At 46.5% G+C, this 19,100-nt stretch overlaps 1 protein-coding gene across 1 annotated transcript in view; it reads left to right on the forward strand.

Moving 5' to 3' along the window:
* Positions 1–19,100, forward strand: part of LOC141265457 (dynein axonemal heavy chain 5-like) — a 526,560-nt gene that overhangs the window by 299,427 nt on the left and 208,033 nt on the right. The window contains exons 49-50 of the mRNA XM_073678599.1: positions 15,127–15,216; positions 15,390–15,626. Of these exons, the coding sequence (XP_073534700.1) occupies positions 15,127–15,216; positions 15,390–15,626 (327 nt within the window). The remainder of the gene's footprint in view (positions 1–15,126; positions 15,217–15,389; positions 15,627–19,100) is intronic.

A 19,100-nucleotide genomic window follows, 5' to 3' on the forward strand; every position in this document is an offset into this window, starting at 1 on the left:
AAAGGAACTCTACAGGGAGGTTGTTCCAAACATGTTGGAGAATTAACCACAGATCTTCTGTGGATGTAAACTTGCTCAAATTCTTGTGTTTTCATGTAATCTCAGACAGACTCGATGATGTTGAGATCAAGGCTATTATGGTGTGAACTTTGTTTGAAATGCCTGCCTGATACAGATCCTGTGTGCTAATCCCATAAGCTGTTACACATATATATATATTAGCTCTTAGGATCGCTATCTCCTGTGTCAGGTGGGCACTTTATCACCACTTCAAACAATGTCCACGCCAGGCAAGTTTGATGCAACTAGCTGCAACCAGTTTTAATGGCTCTGTATATAATTCAGCAATAGCAAAACATAAATTATACAAACGAAAATCATAGGTCGGCTGTCAGATAACTATGCATAAAAATCCTGACTCGAGAGCTGGGCCAAGTGCACAGCATCCCAAACAAACAATTGCTTTACTCACACAGCATATACGTAATTATAAAGAATATTACATGTATATACAGTACTGGGCATATATATATATATATATATATATATATATATATATATATATACATATATATATATATATATATATATATATATATATATATATGTATCAATTACTGTGTTAGTAAAATAATTTTAAGAATTTATTGGTGGCTTTCTTGTGAAGGAAAATTCCTTTATGTCTGCTGGGTGAGGAAAATAATTGCACTAATCTTTCACAGTGGGATTCTAATGGGAAAGGTCTGAAATCCTCTTAATTTGAGAAGTGCCTGGGAATAATTCAACATAGGAGCATATAATACAGTACACATCAAAAGATAGAAGAGATTATAAAGCCAGTGCTGCTACAATACGTCTCCTTTCTTAGCTGGTGTAGGGTCTGACGTACATGGAACAAAGTTAATGGCACCTTTATGCGCATAATTATCGATTTATAGATGTATGTATTGTAGCATTATTAAAATGCTTAGAAGTTAACTAGGGTTGTGAGCTACATGACATTAAACATATTTCTGCTAGTCAAGCACTGTAAGTTCTAAATAGGAATTTGGTGGAATAAGAGCTATATCTCTGTCACGCAAGATGTGTGAAAGATAAGTGCAACACGAAGGGATGAGGGGAAGGGAGCCCAGATTCTAGGGAAAGCAGGGAGTGGAGACCTCCTAGGCTGATCTGATATCACCTTGTCTCCCCTAATGTCCCTATATTGGTTCCTCACCAATCACCGCACAGGAATCTAAAACCCTGTATTTCCCTAGAGCTCGGCCCTGGCTAGGTAAGGGGTGATGAGCACTAGTCAGTCTCCACCAGCAACTAAAGACAACAAGGTAGACAGACACGGGGGAAAGTAACTTAGCTTGAGCCGATTTCAGAGAGAAAGCACAAACATCCTCTAATCACCAGAGAGGAAGTAAGAATAGCACAAGCTCCAAGCTTTCACAAGGAAACATGTGAATATCACCAGCACCTTCCTGCTGCAAAGTGAAACTATTTAAACACCCAAGACAGGGCGTCAATTAGAGCTGGAAGGAGGTAGCCGCTGGGTCCTAGAGTGAAACAGCTAAGAAGGTGTCTGTAATGCCAAACGAAGAGATCTTCTGCAACCAACTGCAGGGCGATTGTCTGTCACATCTGACACACCCGTGACAATCTCATTGAAGCAAGATAATACAACGTTATATCAGTGGTAGTCTGTGAGTTTAAATAGCCCCTGTGACCAATAAAAAAGAGAACTTCAAATGGTGAATAAAGAAGTACCAGTTCTGGTCTCCGGTGTATAAGAAAGACATAGCTGAACTGGAGCGGGTGCAGAGAAGAGCGACCAAGGTTATTAGAGGACTGGGGGGTCTGCAATACCAAGACAGGTTATTACACTTGGGGTTATTTACTGTGGAAAAAAGAAAGCTTAGGGGTGATCTTATTACTATGTACAAGTATATGAGGGGACAGTACAAAGACCTTTCTACTGATCTTTTTACTCTGAGGCCTGAGACAGGGACAAGGGGGCATCTTCTACGCCTGGAGAAAAGAAGGTTTAAACATAATCACAGACGGGGATTCTTTACTGTAAGAGCAGTGAGACTATGGAACTCTCTGCCGCATGATGTTGTAATGAGTGATTCACTGTTAAAATTTAAGAAGGGCTTGGATGCCTTTCTTGAAAAGTATAATATTACAGGTTATAAATACTAGATCCCTTGATAGGGCGTTGATCCAGGGAACTAGTCTGATTGTCGTATGGAGTCGGGAAGGAATTTTTTTCCCCAATGTGGAGCTTAGTGTTTGCCACATGTTTTTTTTTGCCTTCCTCTGGATCAACAAGTTAGGCTATGGGTTGAGCTAGATGGACTTAGTCTTCCTTCAACCTTAAAAACTATGTTACTATGTTACCACAAAGCGGATTTCTTCAGGTATTCATGTAATCTGTATTACAGCGCCAGTACCGCCATGTCTTTACATTACAAAATTGTCCTGACAGGTTCTGTTTAAGAATATCTGTATGGTTAATTAAAATACATTTATTAGAATAGTGTGGTTAAATACAGTTGAGAGGGCCCACATTTATTTTTGTAATGAGGCATATACATTCTGCATTTTGGGTAACTTGCATTTTTCCTTGGCAAGATGTGGAAGTGATTTATTGTGCTTATTTGACCTATCGACTTTCTTTCTGAACATAATACAGTATAGGATAATTTTTTTAAGCAATTTACAGACTGTACCTGCTATAACGTAATTATTTTACATTCCCATTGAAATACAACATAATGCAGAAAGCACAGTGAATAAAAATTTTACAACGGTATAAATGAAAAGTCACATTATTATGGTGTATACAAATGTTAACATTTAAAATTAATATTTAGACGTTATATACAGGATAAGACATAGCATTAGATCACCTACATAATATTGGGTAGATAGTTCTTTTTGCTGACAAATCAGCTCTGACTCATCGAGGTGAAAACTGCAAAATACCCCTGAATGTGTCACTTTGCATGTAGCACCAAGACATTACCAGCTGATCCTTTAAAAGGAATCTGTCACCCAGGTTTTTTTTCTGAGAGCAGCATGATGTAGGGGCAAAAACTCAGATTCCAACAATATACTGTATAACTTACCGGGATGCTGCAGTTTTGATACAAATAAATGTTTATAAGCTGCAGATCTACCAGTTCTCTGAATGCTGAGCGCTGTGCAACTGCGCCCACACCACTGACTGACACACGTGGTCAAAATTGTTGGTACCCCTCGTTTAACGAAAGAAAAACCCACAATGGTCACAAAAATTATTTGAATCTGACAAAAGTAATAATAAATTAAAAATCTATGAAAATGAACAAATGAAAGTCAGTCATTGCTTTTCAACTCTGCTTTCACAGAATTTAAAAAAAAATTAAACTCATGAAATAGGCCTGGACAGAAATGATGGTACCCCCGAAAATAATGTGACAAAAGGGACATGTTAAATCAAGTTGTGTCCACTAATTAGCATCACAGGTGTCTACAATCTTGTAATCAGTCAGTGGGCCTGTATATAGGGCTACAGATACTCACTGTGCTGTTTGGTGACATGGTGTGTACCACACTCAACGTGGACCAGAGGAAGCAAAGGAAAGAGTTGTCTCAGGAGATTAGAAAGAAAATTATAGACAAGCATGTTAAAGGTAAAGGTTATGAGACCATTTCCAAGCAGATTGATGTTCCTGTGACTACAGTTGCACATATTATTCAAAAATGTAAGATCCATGGGACTACAGTAGGAAAATTTATGACAAATCAAAGAGATGGATAACACGAATGGTAAGAAAAGAGCCCAGGATAACTTCTAAAGAGATTAAAGGTGAACTTCAAGCTCAAGGAACATCAGTGTCAGATCGCACCATCAGTCGTTGTTTGATCCAAAGCAGACTTCATGGGAGACGGCCAAGGAGAACACCATTGTTGAAAAACAATCATAAAAAAGCCAGACTGGAAATTGCCAAACTACATGTTGACAAGCCACAAAGCTTCTGGGAGAATGTCCTATGGACAGATGAGACAAAACTGGAAGTTTTTGGCAAGGCACATCAGCTCTATGTTCACAGATAGAAAAATGAAGCATATCAAGAAAAGAACACAGTTCCTACTGTGAAACATGGCAGAGGCTCTGTTATGTTCTGGGGCTGCTTTGCTGCATCTGGCACAGGGTTTCTTGAATCTGTGCAGGGTACAATGAAATCTCAAGATTATCAAGGGATTCTAGAGAGAAATGTGCTGCCCAGTGTCAGAAAGTTTGGTATCAGCCGCAGGTCATGGGTCTTGCAACAGGATAATGACCCAAAACACACAGCTAAAAACACCCAAGAATGGCTAAGAGGAAAACATTGGACTATTCTGAAGTGGCCTTCTATGAACCCTGACCTAAATCCTATTGAGCATCTTTGGAAAGAGCTGAAACATGCTGTCTGGAAAGGGAAACTTTCAAACACGAGACAACTGGAGCAGTTTGCTCATGAGGAGTGGGCCAAAATACCTGTCGAGAGGTGCAGGAGTCTCATTGACAGTTACAGGAATCATTTGATTGCAGTGATTGCCTCAAAAGGTTGTTCAACAAAATATTAAGTTAAGAGTACCATCATTTCTGTCCAGGCCTATTTCATGAGTTTCATTTTTTTTTTAATTCTGTGGAAGCAGGGTTGAAAAGCAATGACTGACTTTCGTTTGTTCATTTTCATAGATTTTTAATTTATTATTACTTTTGTCAGATTCAAGTTATTTCTGTGACCATTGTGGGTTTTTCTTTCATTAAACGAGGGGTACCAACAATTTTGACCACGTTTGTACATCTAGGCAGACAGTGGTAGGGGCAGTGTTATACAGCGATTATGAATATGGAGCACTACATGCCAGCAAATTTACTAATCCTCTATTTATAATCTTCTGCTGATAAAACAGTGATTTTATCAAAGCTAAAGCAAACATCCCAGTAAGTGATACATTACTGGAATCAGGGTCTCTGTCTCAACATTATGCTGCTCTTAGATAAGGTGGCAAAATCATGGTGACAGTTTTCCTTTAAAGGGAATCTGTCACCAGGATTATGCTGCCCTATATATGGATAGTAGTGACACATGTGGCACCCCAGGGGTCTGGTTTCCACAGTAACAGCAATGTTATGTCTGAGAGCAGGTGGGAGGTCTCTTGGTCAGGGATCCTGTGCATGCCACACCTCCTGCCCAGTCCTGGGAGGGGAAGAACTTCCCCTATATAAACCTAGGGCTGAGGCAGGGTTAGAGAGTAGAGAAGAAGTAGAGACAGAGAAGAGAAGCAGATCTAGGAAAAGAACATCAGGAGCTCTGTGGGAGCAGTGCTATAAGGAGTCAGGGGCTGGCAGCTGCAGAGCTCGCCCTGACTGAGAAGCTATCACCGGACCCGGAGTCCGAGGCTGTGGGGACTAATCTTTACCCAGCAGCAGAAACCGCCCGGCAGGGGATTTCAGGTCCTCTGGCCAAGAAACCCGAAGGCACGGTCACACGCGTGGGACCAGCACCGCCGTCGTGGAGCGGACGCCACTAGAAGGCCCCGAGTCACCGGCCATATGGGTGAGCACCACACGGTACACTCAGGGACGTGGGCTACTTATACCCGCCTCTAGCAAGGTAGCCAGAAGAGTACAGTCAGTTTGGGAGGCCTACAACTCCGCCTGGCCAGGGGAGATCCCATCTGCTCAAGGACTGACCAGGCCCCGATCGCTAGCCAGTACTCCGGGAGGGTCTATCTTTATCACCAGTAAAGACCCTGAATTACACCGCATCGTCTCTGAGTGATTCCTGCTACCCCCATCATCCACGTCGGCTGCCCTGAGGCCATACCCCTCCCGTTGGGGGTGATACTATCACGCTGCACAATCCTACCACCGGCCTCAGCGGTCTGCCCTACAGCGGCAGCTCCTTCGCTGCATTCAACGGGTGGCGTAGTCGTCCAACATCTACCGCTAATACATCGCCGCTCAGTTTGACTCCCTGGGCACGGACCGGGTCACCGCCACGAGACTACAACCCTCAACAGATCCGGCTCCGGGTAAGCTCCCGTGCGCGCGATGCCGCGCGACGAAGGCCCAGGGGTGCGTCAACTTTTGGCGTAGTCGGCAGGATCTCGTGCCCGCAACCACCGGGTACTGCGTGCCTGAAAAAGACTGTTCAAACTTACCAGTGGTGAAGATTCCCGCCATCCGGCGCCATCTTCTGTCTTCTTCCCGCCATCCGCAAAGTTTTCCCGCCATCCGGCGCCATCTTCTGCCTTCTTCCCGCCATCCGTGGAGTTTTCCCGCCGTTGGACGCCATCTTGAAGACGCCGCGCGGGAAGAAGAGGGGCGTGGACTCCGAAAGCGCGCGAGAACTGAAGCCCCGCCTCACGTCCGGACGTTGCGTAAGGTCCTGGAAGGAGCCCAGCAGACGCCGACGTCACAGGAGCGCGACGGAAGGTCCTCAACCCTGACGATCCACTGCGGAGCCGCGGCCTACGGAAGAGGATCATCGCAAGGTAGGCCACGGTCCACTAGGGGGGAGGAAGATGTCGGATACGGAGGAGAGCTTCACTGCCTCAACCCCCGCCAGCGCCACCGCTGCTGCAGTCATGCCTTTCACCGTGCCCTATATCCCGGGAGCGGCCTGGCTACCCCAGTACTCAGGGGAGTCACATACCCTGCATGACTTTAGAGAAAAGCTGGATAGCCTCTTCCAGGTGTATCCCCTCACAGAAGAGCAAAAAGTGAGCATCCTGGTGGCCCAATTAACCGGGGCAGCCCAAAGGGAGGTAAAGTCCTGGCCACCTGGGGGAAGGACTGTTGCAGGGATACTAACCCGGCTGAGGGACACCTTTGATACCCGCACCTCAGCCGAGATCAAGCTTGGATTCTACGGGTGCAAGCAGCGAGCACACGAGAGTATAAGGGACTATGCCCTGAACCTACAAGAGGCCCTGAGAGCCATTAAGCAGACCGACCCTGACGGCGTGGGAGACGAGGACAGGCTGTTGACTGAACAATTTATAGAGGGTTTATATTGCAATGCCCACCGAACCCAGTTGCGGGCAATGGCCTTACAGGACCCTCATCTGGGATTTGCACAGTTCAAGGACAGAGCCATCCGGGTGCTCCGAGAACCGGCACCAGGTGGCGTTGTGACCCACAGACGCCCCACTACCACTTACCACCAGGAGGCGGCACCCTTGTCGGCAGGGCCTGTGGGAGCTGATGCGCAGGCTTTGAACAATGACCCGGCTCCAGACCTGCACCATCAGGTCCAAGAGCTAGCTAAAAGCGTTGCCGCGCTAACCCGAACTGTGCAGTCTTTACAGGTTTCCACTCCAGGGAAGATCCAGCTGGCATCCGGACCGGAGGACATCCCGTGGCATCGACCAAGGAGGACCCCACCGGCCAGAGGAAGACCCAGCGACCGATACAACGAGGACGGACAACCCATCTGCCGCCGCTGCAATCAACCCGGACATATGGCAAGGTACTGTCCTTTAAACTGGCACAACCTAGGGTAGAGGGCCAAACCCCAGGAAAAAGATCATCAGGCCCATCGAACTGGCGCGACAAATATGTGGGAGGACGTCCAGTCTTGCCCGTGGTACTGGATGGCATCCCCATGAGTGCCCTACTGGACACCGGGTCACAGGTTACCACTATCCCGTACGTGCTCTTCAAGCAGTACTGGAATGACTCGGATATCACCCGCTACCCTGACGACGACTTGAGTATCATCGCCAGCAATGGTCAGCCCGTGCCACAGTTTGGATTTAAAGAGGTGACCATTAAAATCGGTAGAGTCGAATTGGCGGCACAGGGACTGATCATTGTAGACATTGACAAGCGCGAGAGTCACCCAAAGATAACTCTAGGAACTAATGTAATTGAAAATTGTCTTGCAGAGGTGATTTTCCTTTTACAGCAGGTTGCCAAGAACGCCAGCTCCGGCCAGCAGCGAGTGCTCCAGAAAGAGATCCGGGCACTGATGCGACGGCAACAGATAGAACTCTCCGGTGGTGAGATTGGTAGCGTAAGAATGTGTGACCCTTTTCCTATTGCCATGCCCCCAAAAAGTGAAATGATGATTTGGTGCCGGGCAGCTATTGGTCTGAGAGGTAGAGATTACCAGGCAATGGTAGAACCAGTTTACTCAGACAGTAGGCCCACCATTTTGACAGCACGGGGGGTGGTCAATGTACGCCATGGGAGGGTGCCCGTTCGCATAATAAATATCGGGAAGAGGGAAGTGTACCTGCCCCGGTATGCCACGCTAGCCAAATTGTATACCATCAATCAAAATTCCATACAGTCCGTAGAACCCTTGCCTCCATCTTCCCCGGAGGAAAGTAACGGCTCTAAGGAAACAATGGAGGACTGGTGTCAGCAACTACATTTGGGTACTGACTCCACTCCCTCACACCAGAGACAGGGAGTCTATCGGGTGGTTCAAGAGTACGAGAGAGTGTTTAGTAAACACCCGTTAGACTTCGGGCGAGTCAAGGGGGTAGAACACCACATCCCCACGGGAGACCATCTTCCCATAAAAGAGAGGTATCGACCCGTACCCCCTGCACACTACCAACACGCCAAGGGGATGCTTAGGGACATGAAGGAGGCTGGGGTGATCAGGGATAGCTGTAGCCCCTGGGCAGCTCCACTAGTCTTAGTCAAAAAGAAAGACAACACCATGAGGATGTGTGTAGATTACCGGAAAATCAACCGTATCACACACAAGGATGCGTACCCCTTACCAAGGATAGAGGAGTCTTTGGCTGCTTTAAGATCTGCTAACTTCTTCTCTACCTTGGATCTCACTAGCGGGTACTGGCAGGTTCCTGTAGCAGAGGCGGACCGGGAGAAGACCGCATTCACCACCCCGATGGGACTTAGCGAGTTTACCTGCATGCCGTTCGGACTCTGTAACGCACCAGGAACCTTTCAACGATTAATGGAGTGCTGTCTGGGCCACAGAAACTTCGAGACGGTCCTGTTGTACCTGGACGATGTCATCGTATATTCCAAGACTTATGAGGACCACCTGAAACACCTGGCGGAAGTGTTCGAAGCTCTGGCAAACTACGGCCTAAAGGTAAAACCCTCCAAGTGTCACCTCCTAAAACCAAAGGTGCAGTACCTGGGACACGTGGTGAGCGCTGACGGAGTGGCTCCCGACCCTGATAAGATCACCGCAATTAAGGAATGGCCAAGTCCCTCCAGTGTAAAGGAAGTGCGGCAGTTCCTCGGGTTGGTAGGCTATTACCGCAGATTCATCCCCGGTTTCACCAAAAAGGCAGCTCCTATGCAGGACCTCCTGATAGGCCAGTCCCGGAAGGCCAAGAACCAGAAGCCGCCCTTCAAATGGGAGAAGTTAGAAGAAGAGTCCTTCCGCCAGCTGAAGATGGCCCTCACGGGGGATGAAATCCTGGCGTACCCTGATTACAGCCAGCCCTTTATCCTCTACACCGACGCAAGTAACATCGGGCTAGGAGCCGTACTGTCCCAGATCCAGCAGGGGAAAGAACGAGTAATCGCTTACGCCAGTCGAAAACTGCGACCCACCGAAAGAAACCCTGAGAATTACAGCTCATTTAAGCTAGAGTTCCTGGCAGTGGTGTGGGCAGTCACCGAACGCTTTAAGCACTACCTCGCTTCTTCCCGGTTCACCGTGTACACGGATAACAACCCGTTGACACACCTGGACACGGCAAGACTCGGTGCCCTAGAGCAGAGATGGATGGCCCGTCTGTCCAACTACGAGTTCACAATCAAATACCGGGCAGGACGCTCCAATACCAACGCGGACGCCCTGTCCAGGATGCCAAACCTACCGGACGTAGGAGAAGATCCAGAGGGATTGGAAGAAGTCGAACTCCCCGCGTTCCACCGTCAAGGGACTATCCAGTATTCCCATCGGGTAAGGAGTAAGCAAGCCGCTACGTTTAACCCCTTGCCTCACTACAACTGGGAGGAAACGCAAGACAGTGACCCTGCCGTCCGACTGGTGAAGGAGATGCTCACTCAGCCAGATGCCCGCCTTGACCCAGACGCTCCGGAGGAAGCCAAACAACTGTGGGCTGAGAAGAGTCGACTGTTCCTTTACAAGGGGAAGTTGTGCCGCAGAATGGTTAACTCCCGGACGCATGAACTAATCTGGCAAGTAGTGGTGCCACGAAGAGACGCAGCCATAGTGATGGAGGCATACCATGACGGGGCTGGACACTTCGGATGGAAGAAGCTGGAGTTCCTGCTGCGCGGGCGGTTCCACTGGGTAGGCATGAGGGGAACGATCGAGAGGTGGTGCAGAGACTGTGGCCCGTGCAACCTAAGAAGGAAGGACCGTGGCAGCCAGAAGACCCCCCTTCAGTCCATTGTCACCAAGCAGCCGTTGGAACTGGTAGCCTTGGATCATGTAAAACTGACCCCAAGCAGAAGTGGCTACGTCTACGCGTTAACCATTGTGGATCATTACTCCCGGTTCTTGGTTGTCGTCCCCGTTAAGGACTTAACAGCTCAAACAGCAGCTAGAGCCTTCCAGCAGCACTTCTGCCATCCACACGGGTACCCGGACCAAGTGCTGACGGACCAGGGACCTGCCTTTGAAGCGGAGGTCTTCCAGGAATTCTGCAATCTGTATGGCTGCCGGAAGATAAGGACGACACCCTATCATCCGCAAACTAATGGACTTTGTGAGAAAATGAACCAGGTGGTAATGGATCTTCTGAAAACGTTGCCCCTGGAAGAACGCAGTCTGTGGCCTGAGAAACTGCCCGACCTGGTGGACCTATATAACTACATCCCTGTAGGTTCCACCAACTGTACCCCGGCTTACCTAATGAGGGCAAGGCCTGGTAAGCTACCTGTTGACCTGGAGATGGGAGTCCTGACACCCGAGGACACTTCACCGGAAGCAGACTGGGACACAGAGAGGCAGCAGCAGTACCGGAAAGTACAGGAGAGCGTGGAGCGAAGTCTCTGTCTCGCTAGGGAAAGACAAGAGAAAAATTACAACCAGTATGCTCCCGCTGTTCCCCTGGTACCCGGAGAGCAGGTCTTGAAGAGGAAGAGACGGCTCCACAAGTTGGACGACCAGTGGGAGAAGGACCCGTACACCGTACTGCCCTCAAGCCACGACAACCCAAAGGTTTGTACCATCAGTAAAGACGGAGGGGAAACCACAGCCATTGTATCCCGGGATCACCTGAAGAAGTGTCCCGAACAGCTACGTAACCCAGAAGGAGAGCAAGAAGACCCTCGACCCGTAGAGGAAAGGGAAGATATGGTTAGTACTGTGCTCGGAGACTTCCCTCGATCCTGGACTCAAGTCAATGGTGCAGTTGTGGTACCCGTCCTCACGTTCCTCCAACCAGCATCCCAAGTGCCTACGGAGCAACAGGTAGAGCTGGAAGAGCAGCCGGTCCAGGAGGCAGCAGACTCCACACAAGCAGAACAGGAGGATCAACCCTCTGCTCATAGTGAGCCTGCCGTACCCCTAGTGAGCCAAAGAGCCCGTAGACAGCTGCCCAGTTTACCCTTGACAGCTCCTACACCCTGTAGTTCAGGGCCAGACAGTCAACTCCGTAGGTCCACTAGGGCCACTAGAGGCCAGTTACCCGCACGTTGGAGGATTTGAAGTGTTTAAATTGTTTTATTTGTGGTCACCTGTCTGTTACTTGTAAATAATTATGTGTTTCTAGTTATTTTTAGGAGTCCTTGGTGGATTTACCGGGAATCCTTGTACAATTGGTTGGAGCGTAACCCAGGAATGGACTAAAAGACTGTTAAGGACTCGGGGCAGGACAGACCCCTACCTGGTTACGTCTCCCTGTTTTGGTGAAATGGACACCTTTGTTTTCTTCAAAGACTGCACCCGGTTGCGGACACGCCGTAACCATCTTTATGTGTTTTTCTTATTGTATTATTATTGTTTATACCTTGTTATGTTTTTCTAAAAATATATTTAGTCCCGGAGTACTAAATTTCACTAGGGGGGAATGTGGCACCCCAGGGGTCTGGTTTCCACAGTAACAGCAATGTTATGTCTGAGAGCAGGTGGGAGGTCTCTTGGTCAGGGATCCTGTGCATGCCACACCTCCTGCCCAGTCCTGGGAGGGGAAGAACTTCCCCTATATAAACCTAGGGCTGAGGCAGGGTTAGAGAGTAGAGAAGAAGTAGAGACAGAGAAGAGAAGCAGATCTAGGAAAAGAACATCAGGAGCTCTGTGGGAGCAGTGCTATAAGGAGTCAGGGGCTGGCAGCTGCAGAGCTCGCCCTGACTGAGAAGCTATCACCGGACCCGGAGTCCGAGGCTGTGGGGACTAATCTTTACCCAGCAGCAGAAACCGCCCGGCAGGGGATTTCAGGTCCTCTGGCCAAGAAACCCGAAGGCACGGTCACACGCGTGGGACCAGCACCGCCGTCGTGGAGCGGACGCCACTAGAAGGCCCCGAGTCACCGGCCATACGGGTGAGCACCACACGGTACACTCAGGGACGTGGGCTACTTATACCCGCCTCTAGCAAGGTAGCCAGAAGAGTACAGTCAGTTTGGGAGGCCTACAACTCCGCCTGGCCAGGGGAGATCCCATCTGCTCAAGGACTGACCAGGCCCCGATCGCTAGCCAGTACTCCGGGAGGGTCTATCTTTATCACCAGTAAAGACCCTGAATTACACCGCATCGTCTCTGAGTGATTCCTGCTACCCCCATCATCCACGTCGGCTGCCCTGAGGCCATACCCCTCCCGTTGGGGGTGATACTATCACGCTGCACAATCCTACCACCGGCCTCAGCGGTCTGCCTTACAGCGGCAGCTCCTTCGCTGCATTCAACGGGTGGCGTAGTCGTCCAACATCTACCGCTAATACATCGCCGCTCAGTTTGACTCCCTGGGCACGGACCGGGTCACCGCCACGAGACTACAACCCTCAACAGATCCGGCTCCGGGTAAGCTCCCGTGCGCGCGATGCCGCGCGACGAAGGCCCAGGGGTGCGTCACACACACACACTGACTGTCACTCCTTCATGCTGTAAAGCCTTTGGACCAAAAAAGGTTGTGCAACCCTGCTTAAAACCATCCCGCATCCAGCGGGACAACAGGATCTCCAGATTTCAACTGTATCCACAAGATTCGGGCTGTAGGACTTACAATGACCCTCAGTCACATGACACTCTCAGGGCCGACTCGGAAGCAGAGACCAGCTCAGTAGTAGAGGATCAGGAATGTGACAGGACACACAGGCAACTGGGATGCTAATATGGAAACCACTGTTGGGACTTCATACTGTGTGTGGGGGCCACTGTAGGAAGCATGGGGCATTTGTGGGGGGTATCATACTGTGTATGTGGGGGGCGGGACTGTAGGGACATAATACTATATGGATGTGAACAGAGGGGACATCATACTGTGTGAAGAGGAATTATAGGGGCATCATACTTTGTGGGGTGAAAAAGTGTGGAGGCATCATGAGGGAATGTGCTGTGGGTACATCATACCATGTGTGGAACTTCGGGGGCATCATAATGTGTTTTGAAGTATTGTGGGAGAATCATGCTGTGTGGGGGAAGAATGTGGTAGCATTATAGCGTGTGTGGGGATTGTGAGGGCATGTGTGTGTGAATGTTCTATCGTACTGTGGGAGAGGGCTGTAGGAACCTCATACCGTGTGTGTGTGGGGCAGTAGATTCTTAATACTAGGTGAAGGGGAACTGTGGGACTATCATACTGTGTTGGAGGGGACTGTGAGGGAAACATGCTGTGTGGGTGAGGATTGTTAGGGCATCATACTGTTTGTAGGATAATGTACTGTGGGGCATCGCACTTTGTGTGTGGGGCACTGTGCGGTCCATGATAGGGCTATCTCACTGTGTGCACTGCACTATATGTCCCTCTTTACTATCTTAGTACTATCTTAAGTTAGGATGTATGCCTATTTATCACACTGGCTTACACAATGTAATAAATTTGGTGCAACTCTCTAGACATTTTATTTTTCCTTAGACCACTTCTTTGAGGGTTTACTATACACAAGTATTTTGCCCCACAATTATGACACATGCTTAATTAGGCATAAAAGTATCTAAAACACAAATGTGGCGCATAGCTTGAATGCCGTTTTTTAGTCAGAATTCTAGTACATTTTACTTATAGCAATTCTCATCCTGTTATATAGCAAATAACAATAAACATTTCAATTTACATTGAATTGAAATATTGAAATAAGTAAAACCAGGTCCCATGAAGATGCCACAAACAGATCTAGAAGGGACAAGAAATGTAGTGGTGTACAAATACCAGTATAAAGAAAAAGTAGCAATGGTCATAACTTAGATTATATCTGCAGTGCAAGTTAGAAAATTGGATTTGTATGCCTGGATTGATGTGTGAAGTTCTTATTTAGCTGTGCTGAGCTGGATGTCAATCAAGGCCGATTGGGTATGCTAGCCTATTACTAGTCCCTACTGCAGCTCTGCCCTAATGATGGGTGTAACTGACAAATTTAACAGGAGGCCCTCTGCAAAGGTATTAATTGGCCCCATAGCATCCCGCTTCAGGGTTAATAATCCCATTTTTGCTGACAGGTTCTCTTTTTAAAGAGTTAAAAAACAGAGATTACTAATCTATTCCAGAGATTAAAAGGGAGCAAAACTAAAGTGTTCCTCCCCACAACTGAGAGAACAACCTTCCTATAAGGCCGGAATCACACGGCCATCGATTCTCTCATGCGAGAGAATTGGGCCAATTATGCTGATGTCACTCGGCTCAAACGCTGCAGATTTTAATTCGAGTGTCATCTTACTGTGATCCGATTCTCTCATGTGAGAGAATCGCAGCACAGGTGCGGAGAAGATGGAGAACTTAATTTTTCCATCTTCTCCATTCTCTGTGTCCGCTAGTGTAGGGTTGCACTCGGATGACATTCAAGTGCAGTCTGATGTTTCCCATGCACCCATGGACTTGTATAGGGGGTGCTCGTGGTCCAAATTGGCATAAGAAAAAAGTCTCAGACCTGCCCTGCCCCATAGTATAACATTGAGAAGAGTGCTACAGTATCTGATTAAACATCGCATAACCCTAACAGTCATATTCAACCTTGTTTTGTTTTTTCTCATAGGATTTAATAAATTTTGTCTTCACCGCGGTGTCTCCAAAGATGCAGATATTGGAGTGCATGTATATTAGACAAGCTATTGATCTGCTTCAGGTAAGGACACTGCTCTTAGAAGACATCTATATATCTAGTCAAGGAGTACTGTCCTCACAAAATGAAATATTTTCCTGATATCTGTTACACACATTACTCCTTTTATTATGTTCCTCTTCAGCTCCTTTTTGTCCCAGGGTTAATGTCCTTTTGTATTTTATGTTGATTTTTAGGGTCTCCTCTCTGACAAGGAGGAGAAGCAGCCCAGTCAAGAACACTTGGCGCGGCTCTTTGTGTTTGCGGTTATGTGGTCAGTGGGAGCCTTGCTGGAGCTTGAGGATCGTATGAAGATGGAAATTTTCCTGCGTGACCATTCTGCACCACTTCAGCTTCCTACAGTTAAAGGAGACGAAACGATTTTTGAGTTTGTCATTAATGAAAGTGGACAGTGGGACCATTGGTCCAAAAAGGTTTGTCATTCCTAAATAAGCAATCATGCAAATGTTTTACCACCAATAGTGGGAGACTATCTGAATATTTGGTATTTCTTAAGGACTCATTCAGACATCTAATTTTCACGTATGAGTGCTATCCATATTTTCACGGATAGCATTGGTACCTGTTATAGTCTATAGAGCCATTCACATGTCTGGAAAATCGCAAAAAGATGTCCGAATTTGATTCGAGGCACTGATCAAAATCGGCAATGCAAGTAAATGGGTCATTAAAAAAATTATACCACACTCAGATGACGTCCGAGTGCAGTCCTATTTTCACGGAAAGGAAAAGGTGGAGAAACTTTTTTTTTAAATTTCTCCACATATGAGAAAAACAGATGACACTCGGTCAAAATAATCCGTCTGTTTTTCTCTTATGTAAGAAAATCGGATGTCTGAATGAGCCCTAAAAGTCAGAATTGTCTGTATGCTACATGGATTTCAAAAGGAATTGCGTAATGCTTTCTTTTTCTCTTCTGGGAAAGGGAAATTGACCATTTTATTTTTGGTGTCCTGATACTTAACAGCTGTTAACTGCGGGTCCAGATTGCTGGACAGTATTTTTAAAGTGCAGATCTACAATTCGCAAGTGATACACTGGGGACTGGAGTAGAGTTTCACCAAATATTGCACTTTTTTAAAAAAAGTTGCAGTCGGTGAATCAGGTGAAAAATTCTGGAATCACTAAATTCTGCCCACAAACTGGAAAATAAAACAAAAAAATAGGCAAACACATATAAAATAGACTTCAAAAAAGGTGCAAATAGAATAATGGCATAAAACACACACAATGAATCAAAAACTGGCTCAAAGGTAATGATGAATTGGAGCCTACATTTTAGTCTGAAATGCTACATTTTTTCTGAGAAAACATAGTTTGCGATAGTCAGGAGCAGACTTTTCTGTGCCGCTCCACTCTGACATCTTCTTAACAAAGCCTGCTTGATTGACAGGACAGGTCTCCCTCTCTCTTCCTATTGTAACGATTCCACCACTCTCTGTGTCCGGGATGTAGTAAGTGACAGTTCATCTGCCCTATATAATCAGGGTCATGCAGAACTGTCAGTTTTGTGAGTGACAGCTCAGCCGACCAAACTGGGGCAGGTGTATGCCGATCTGTCAGTATTGATTATTGCAACCCCCCAGAAATCGGTATTGATTATTGCACTTAAGCATACTGGCTGATGACCGGATCATGCAGCCTTTTATGAAAATCCCTATTTATTATAATTGCTAGACCTGAAATAACAAGCACTTTTCACCTATTGTGTCCCCCCAATTTCCTTGTAGATTGTAAGCTTGCGAGCAGAGACCTCACTCCTGATGTAAATGTTTAAACTGTTTTATTCTGTATGGAATTTATTGTCTGTACATGTCCCCGTTTAATTGTAAAGTGCTGCGGAATATGTTGGCGCTCTATAAATAAAAATTATTATTATTATTATTGAGAGTGTCCATCCAGTTGCCAATCAGGGCAGGGACGTGCTGGGCTTTTTCCAGGTGTCTCCCATTCTGGGTGAATACTTGGCTATTTAGCTGGTTGTCAGTGTCTGATTAATGCCAGTCATAGCTTTAGTTCAGTGGTGTGTTGATCCCTTGTTTTCCAGTGCTCTGTTCCTGATCTTTTGTTGCCCGACCTTGGACTTTGCCTTTGACCATCCGTTTACCTAGCCTCATTATCTTCCTGGAATTCTGACCTCTGTTTATGACGAGCTCTCTTGGTATCTGACCTTGAACCTCTCAACTACCCTATATTATGGCTTTTCCATGAGTAGTGACTCAACATCACACCTATATTCCTAAAGAAAGACTAGGGAGCTTAAAATTAAGCCGGAAAAGGAGAAGCGAGAGGAATCTCGCCCAGCAACACTTTTTTGTGTCCAGCTCTGTCTCAAAAAGTGTTTTTTCTGAAATGCCATAGCATCCATACTACAGAAGATCAACTTTTTTCAGTGAAGGAAATAATTATTTTATCCCTTGCTGTTTTTGAAGGTTTGCCCACTGACCAACACATGAACAGTCTATAATTTTAAGGGTAGGTTAATTTTAACATTGAGAGATAGAATATCCCCCAAAAAATCAAGAAAGTCACATTGTATAAATTAGATCAATTTATTTGCATTTTGCAGTGAGAAATAAGTATTTGATCCCTTTGGCAAACAACACTTAATACTTGGTGGCAAAACCCTTGTTGGCAAGCTCAGCAGTCAGGCGATTTTTGTGGTTGATGATGAGGGTTGCGCACATGTCAGGAGGAATTTTGGTGCACTCCTCTCTGCAGATCATCTCTAAATCATTCAGATTTTGAAGCTGTCACTTGGCAACTCGAAGCTTCAACTTCCTTCATAAGTTTTCTATGGGATTAAGGTTTGGAGACTGGCTAGGCCACTCCATGACTTTATTGTGCTTCTTTTTGAGCCACTGCTTTGTTGTCTTGGCTGTATGTTTTGGGTCATTGTATTGCTGAAAGACCCAGCCACGACCCATTTTTAATGTCCTGGTGGAGGGAAGGAGGTTGTCACTCAGGATTTTACGGTACATGGCTCCATCCATTCTCTCATTGATGTGGTGAAGTAGTCCTATGCCCTTAGCAGAGAAACACCCCCAAAACATAATGTTTCTACCTCCATGCTTGACAGTTGGGATGGTGTTCTTTGGTTCAAAGGCAGCATTTCTCTTCCTCCAAACACAGCGAGTTGAGTTAATTCCAAAGAGCTCAATTTTTGTCTCATCTGACCACAGCACCTACTCCCAATAACTCACAGAATCATCCAGGTGTTCATTGGCAAACTTCAGACGGGCCTGCACGTGTGCCTTCTTGAGCAGGGGGACCTTGCGGGCACTGCAGGATTTTAAACCTTTAAGGCGTAATGTGTTACCAATGGTTTTCTTGGTGACTGTGGTCCCAGCTGCCTTGAAATCATTTACAAGTATCCCCGTGTAGTTTTAGGCTGATCTCTCACCTTCCTCATGATCAAGGATACCCCACGAGGTGAGATCTTGCATGGTGCCCCAGATCGATGTCGATTGACAGTTATTTTGTATTTCTTCCATTTTCTTACTATTGCACCAACAGTTGTCTCCTTCTCACCCAGCATCTTACTTATGGTTTTGTAGCTTATTCCAGCTTTGTGCAGGTCTATGATCTTGTCCCTAACATCCTTAGAAAGCTCTTTGGCCATGTTGTAGAGGTTTGAGTCAGACTGATTAACCCCTTTACAACCCAAGGTGGTTTGCACGTTAATGACCAGGTCAATTTTTACAATTCTGACCACTGTCACTTTATTAGGTAATTACTCTGGAACGCTTCAACGGATCCCCCTGATTCTGAGAATGTTTTTTCGTGACATATTGTACTTGATGGTTGTGGTAAAATTTCTTCGATATCACTTGCGTTTATTTGTGAAAAAAATGGAAATTTGGCCAAAATTTTGAAAATTTTGCAAT

This window comes from Phyllobates terribilis, unplaced genomic scaffold (genome assembly GCF_046119375.1).
Source record: "Phyllobates terribilis strain yellow unplaced genomic scaffold, ASM4611937v1 Scaffold_4__5_contigs__length_816908805, whole genome shotgun sequence".
Classification (NCBI taxonomy): Eukaryota; Metazoa; Chordata; class Amphibia; order Anura; family Dendrobatidae; genus Phyllobates; species Phyllobates terribilis.